Here is a 6860-nt window from a genome sequence, read left to right as displayed (position 1 = left end):
GCACACAAACTATCAAAAATACCTAAAGTTCCATATAATCAAGACTATTCCTAGAGAAAATGCACTCCAATAAACTATTAATTTGATCTCTGAGTTTGCTAGAGTTGATTATGTGTGATCATATGTATATGTTGATTTTATATATATCTATGCTTTGTATAATAGCATCATACCTATCTGCAGTAGTTAAAAATAAAGTTTCTTATAAAACTTGACAAAAGAACATTCACATATATTATTATTATTAACATCCGAACTCCATTGAGTCAGAGACTCATCGTGGGAGGTACACATTATTGCATACAATGCTCATCTGACCATGCCTTAAAATGATTCAACGTGTCTACATTCAAAAACACACTCAGGCAATGTATTCCACTCGCCAAGCTCTCTTCATGCAAAGAACCTTCTCACTTCTCTGCTCACACCCTCTTCATACAGTTTCCAGCAATGGCCTCTTGTTCTACCCCCCCCCCACCTCCCATTTTATGAAAAATCTTTTCCATGTCAACCTGATAACAACCCCTGACTAGCTTATGTCTCAATCATATCCTCCTCCCCTTCCTCCTATTCACGAGACTTTGCAATTTACATTCTCTCAATCTGTTTTTGTACTCCACATTCCAAAGACTACTGACAATCTTTGTGAATCTTCTCCAGACCCTTTCCAAAATATCCTCGTCACCATGAAATCCCAGCGACCAGATCTGTTCACAATAATACATATGAGGCTTGATCAAAGCCTTATACAATGGCTTCATAACCTTTTTATTTCTGCATGTCAGGGTCCTCCACATCATTGCCATTATCTGATGTAATGTCTTCACAATTTGTGCAATGTGGCCTGTGAATTTCAGGTCCTTGTCCACCACCACTCCCAGATCTCTCATTTCCTCTACCTCCTTTAAAGTTTTCCCAAGTGTATGCTTTGGATCCCATTGTTGCTTACCAAATTTCAAAACCTTACACTTTGCAACACTGAACTGACAGTTCCACCTACCTGCCCATTAATGCAATCTATTCAAGTCCTCCTACAAAGCCATAACATCTGCTTGACTCTGCATTGGTCTCTCTCCAATTTTGCATCATCTGCAAACCGCTGCGCATATCACTAGTTAAACCCATCCCAATATCATTAATATACAAACTGAACAACAATGATCCCAAAACTGACCCCTGCGGTACACTATTAGTGACCTTATGGGTTACCACACCATATTGTCTTATGGAATACCACACCCCCATATATAACTTTCTGATACCTATCTGACAGCCCATATATAAACATCTTTGCCATCAAGCTTAGCGAGTGACATTTATTTTCATAAAAAAAATATTGGCTGCTAGATAAAGAAACAGATAAAAAATCCCAGCTAATGTGAATGTTTCAATGTTTATATTCAACTGACAGTAAATTTGTTCTTTATCCTTCCTTAACAGAATTTCAAAATTTAATATGATAGCTGATTATATTAAGGATTTTTTTTTTCTTATTGCTTATGTTTTCTATCAGCATTCAAAATTTGAATTCATTGCAAATAAATAAAAGAGGACACATTTTCATCTGTGCAAATGTATAAATACTTTTATTTAAGTTTGAAAAATAAATAGCAAACCTTACAGTAAAACTGTACAATAAATGCAAGTCAACTTTCCAGAAAAACTGGTAAATGAATAATAACATATTTAAAATGTCAAATATATTTTGAAAGCACACACAATTATTACAAAAGCTTGTTGTACATTCCTTAGAAGATAAATAAATATTTATTGTTTATTCATATTACTATGAATCTTTAAAAACTTATGTGTCATAAAGTTAATGTGACATTCAATAATTTAAAATTTAACAAGAACATTAAGGTTTATTAGAAATATCTTTTCACTGCAAAAGAATGACACTTCAGAATTTTATGACATGAAGCTGGGAAGACTAGTATTTAAAATCTGAAGATCTTTAAAATCAGATTGAATAAGGAATACAGGAAAGTCATGAAAAAAAAAAAATAACACCAACAAAATAAAAATAATGGCACAAACAGTGATAATCCAACTCCATAAACAATTTTTAATATGTGAAGAGAACTGAGGTCTCGATATACTTCAGAATAAATGCAAAGTAAAATTCAAGAACTATAATAATTTTGAGTAACAGTTATTTTTCTCCATTTCTGAATTGTCATTAGCTGCCAATTTCACCAGAAACAATGCTTTTTTGATATCCAATCTGATATTTATTTATTTGGTGGAACAAAAGAAAGACAACTATGAATTAAATAAATTAAATTTTGACATATGATTCCAGTATCACAGTTAAATGAAAAATGATGGATATATGTGTGTGTCAAAAAATAATAATAATAATAATATTTCAATATCTAATGCAATGCAACAGAACTCAGATTATTAATAGTAAGTGGAATTACTCACCCCCTAGAAGAAATGTGTGCAAGAAGATATACATTTACAAAACAGAAAAAGTGAAATATTTTCTACAATAAATTGAATTGTAAAAATTTTTAAATAATAATATATATCTGCAAAATTGCATTTATCCTATACATGGTCATGTTAAGAGTATACATAAGTAAAGGGTTTACTGATAAAGGTATTGTTTTGTAAAATTCATATTTTCATTTAAACTCTTAGATCAAAAGTGCACATTTCTTAAAATAGGAAGTTCCCTAACTCAGCATATATTAAATGAATAAAGAAAAAAAAATATCATTACAAAGACAAAAAACTAAATCTTTACTTTCAACAAATCATCATCATAATAATAGAATAAAAGTGCTGGGCAACAGAAAGTTGGGATCACAGCTTAAAGTTGTCAACCTTATTATTTAGTTAAAATATTTTTACAAGAATTATATTATTCAAATTTTTTTTTAAAAAATGTTACTAAACACAAAGGAAGTCTCACTGGGCAAAATTTATTCATAAACATATTATGATTTCAAATAAAAATTCAGTGACTTGTAATAAAAAAATATACAGTTACTTGGTGGACTAGTAGAAATACTATTAATTAAAATTATTACTGCATTAACATAAATCTTATTATTACTGCATATAAATATATAATATATATATAATATTACTGCATATAAATCTTATTAAACACCCTGCACATGGCTACTATATAAATGACTACAATAAAAAATAAACAGCAAGTTTCACCACAGCGTTTTGTACAAAAACAAAATTAGTCTATACATACTCTGCAAGCAGAATTTTAATTCATAATTAACTGATCTATAACAAGAGATATTTTTTATTTAAATATAATCCCAATAATTTTATATTTTTCCCATCTATACATTCTTCTAATACCTAAATAGCTATTTAAACTATATACAGATGCCTAATACAGGCATAGTACGTTATATTTATAATAAGAAAATCTAGATTTTCTTCGGATAAATTATGGGCTCTTTTAACTAGGCTTTTTTTTTTTCAACATTCCGTACTTTTTTATGGAATCAGTATTTGTATAAAGAATATCTAAACCTTATTATTGCTAACTCTTCAAAATTCTCCATAGGTACTTAATCTATGATGATGATCTGAACATTATACAATACAGCTGAAATAAATAAATAAATAAATACTTTGATAATGAATATCAACAAAATAAAAATTAACTAAAAATTGCAAAATTTTACAATTACATTATGTCAATAATTAACATCAAACAAACAAAAAGACTAGCAGAAATCACTGAAAATAATATCCAACTATCAACTATCAGACTAATGACAAAACAGATTAATTTTTCTTTTCTAGCTTATACCTTTTCTATGTATAACTCCTGTTATTCACAATTTAAGGAGAGTCTTTAAGCAAACTATATAGTAAAATAATTTACTACATCAACTACAATATTTTCTCTTATTATTTATAAAAACTTTTAGCTCATTAACAAACTTGACAAGTTTTCTATTAGCACATTAAAACTTTTTTTTTCATTCTGCACAACAAATACATTATAAATCATGCAAGGAAAGATTGCTGATAAATATAATATATCAATTCAAAATTAAAAGTATCTGAAATGAAAATACTGTCTATCAAATAAAGAACTCTGACTGTTTATTTAGAAAACCAAATAAGTTTTTATTATTTTCTGTTGTCACAAAAGTTGACAATTTGAATGTAATTAAACTATCTGGACAATTTAAATCCTCTAGCACTCCTTGGAGGCTTGGAAATGATGCAAATATTATAACAGTATACACAAGTAACCACCAGTCTCACAGAGTATAAATTAAAGATGTTAAGAAATTATATTCTTGGTTTCATCCTTTATCCAAGTGCAAAGAAACTTGGACACATGTATAAATGTCAATAAAGATCGAAACAGGTCTGGATAGTGATCCTCCCCATAATTCATGGCATTATAGATGTCTGCAAGGATATGTGCATTGTTATGGGATATTGATATGAAGTCATTAGCCTCTATATACAAGTAGTCCAATTGTGAAGTTACTTCACATGCAAACTTTGTTTGCTTGCACTTAGAGAAAGGACAAAACCAAGAATATAATTTTTTTGGCATCTTTAATTTATAGTATAACCAAGTGAAAAAACTTTCAACAAAATCTCACAGAGTATTGTGATAATACTGGTATCATTTCCAGGCCTCCAAAGAGCCAAAAGAACTCATCACTGGCAGTCTAACTCTCGATAGAAATAATTTAATCTATTAATAACTAAATAGGGTGAGATGATTATTTTTGGAATAAAATTTTCAAAAACACTTCAAAATAGAAGAAATTTAAAAATTGGTAAAGGTGCCATACTTTTTTGTTTATTTATTTTCATTTATAAGACATCTTTTCTTTCGCAATATTCAATATTTATAGTCAACAGCTTTTAAGAGAAGCATAGCATTACATTCCATGTGATCATCATATCAAAATGATCACAGACTGGTTAAAAAAAAAAAAAAAAAAGACAAGCCCCTATAAATTAATGAGCTATGCCAGCTCATACAGAGCAAGTTTTTACAAACACCCATGTTTTACACGAGATTCAAATCCTACAGCCTTTGCTGTAAACAAGCAATAATTTTTACCAATTGAGCTATTAAGGCAGATGAATGAACCAATTGCCAAACTAGTCTACAGTTAGATGGAATGTTTAGAATTATTGTAAAGGCAATGAATTATCAGTATATTCATGCCTATGAACTGTGTATATCATTTAATTTGTTAGTTTGTCTGTTTTACAAGGAAGAAAAAGAAACAGAGAAAACTTGGCCACCTTCGCTTCATATGAAACTGACCTAACTTAGCCTTGACTGAAATATATTATCAACTTTACTGATGCTACAGACCTTTCTGCTTATGTGATTTTTTTTTTACTTGTTTATGTGCTTGAATTTTTAATAAAGATAGCAATAATTCTAAGATAAGTGAAATTTGAAATTGAAAATGATTAATTTAAAAAGTATAGATGAAAAAAAAAAAAAAAAAAGAAACTCACTCAAATATTTTACATATACTTGCCAAATAAAATAATTATTAATGCATATATACAAATTAACACAGCTGAATTGTATATCATTATTTAAAAATGTATCCAGCAAATTGCAAACAAGAATATTTAAGTAGCAAATTATCCCATTATAACAAACTGGAAGTACACAGCTGATTCTCTGCCTACACAAATTTACTCTTAATGTTAGTTTCTCAAAATTGCCTTAAACAGCTGAAACTACAAATTAAAACTGTGCAAGTTGTCCAATACATGCAGATTAAATGACCAATTAATCCTGCTCATAATTAAGCTACTGCCTGTTACAAAGATTAATAAAGAGATTCTTTATGAGTTCAAGCAAATTAGCTAACTTTTTAACAGATATAGGAAACATGGACCACGTCAACTTTGCACATTCTGGCTCTTGGCAATAATATCTTTGACATTAATAATACCTTCTTTTCTTATTCTTTAAATGATAGAATATTCATTGCCAATGCCCACAGTATGTTATGTCTGTTGAATGCATTCATGGGCCAATTTGATATGTGGGAAGGAAAATGTTGCTATCTATGTTTAATACTAACTAATTTACCCCAGCCTCAGAAAAGTCTAACAAAGTCCTCCTATCATGGAAGGAATTTGAACTCAAATCTCTTTCCCAAGTGATTCATGGTGACACTACTCAACCATCGAGATACCTTAAGCTAGAAATCTTCTGATAATATATATTTCAATGAAAAAACTTTTTTTTTTTTTAATTTTTCTTTTAGCAAAATGTTGATAAGCATGTTTCACAAGGGCTTGACTTTATGCTATGTGAGTATATTTTATTATTATTGTTATTTTTTATTTTTTTATGGCAATCCCATTCATAAAAGGTAAAAACAAACAACATTACTGTGGATGGAATAATGATCTTTAACTTAAAAGATTACAAAGCATGTTAAACATTCATTTTTCTCTCATGTTTTGTGATATTTTGATAAAAGAAATTGATAACTTCTTTTGCAATTTATTGTACAACCTGATATTAAGTTTTATTCAGTTTATGATGTATCTTTGTTTCTTTCTTTTTTGTTGGATTCTGAGGGAATTATGACTAAGTGTTATTTATATATATATGTATATATATATATTTATTTATCCCACACACAAGAGGTACAAGAACCTAGTGCTGTGTGTAATTGCAAGTATAGTCGTTGTAGTGTGGGGCATAGTCATAATGTATATGTTATAAACAATCTTGCTATTTATTTATATGAAAATAAAGCCATGGAAGGTCAAGAGAAAGAGATTTTTTCAGTAGAGACTCGTCTAGATTTTTGAACATTTCAAAATGTAAAACAAGAAAATAAAACATCCTAATGGTATTAAAA

At 29.0% G+C, this 6860-nt stretch overlaps 1 protein-coding gene across 1 annotated transcript in view; it reads right to left on the bottom strand.

Moving 5' to 3' along the window:
* Positions 1-449: 449 nt before the first annotated feature.
* LOC150110261 (GMP reductase 1-like) overlaps positions 450-6860 on the bottom strand; it is a 120757-nt gene continuing 114346 nt past the window's right edge. The window contains exon 8 of the mRNA XM_090398717.1: positions 450-3586. Within this exon, the coding sequence (XP_090254843.1) occupies positions 3554-3586 (33 nt within the window). The 3' untranslated portion in view covers positions 450-3553. The remainder of the gene's footprint in view (positions 3587-6860) is intronic.

This window comes from Typopeltis vanoorti, chromosome 1 (assembly GCF_054136105.1).
Source record: "Typopeltis vanoorti isolate ZY-2024b chromosome 1, IOZ_Tvanoo_1.0, whole genome shotgun sequence".
Lineage (NCBI taxonomy): Eukaryota > Metazoa > Arthropoda > Arachnida > Uropygi > Thelyphonidae > Typopeltis > Typopeltis vanoorti.
The sequence above is the reverse complement of the archived record's forward strand: the minus strand, read 5'-3'. Positions and strand labels throughout refer to the sequence as shown.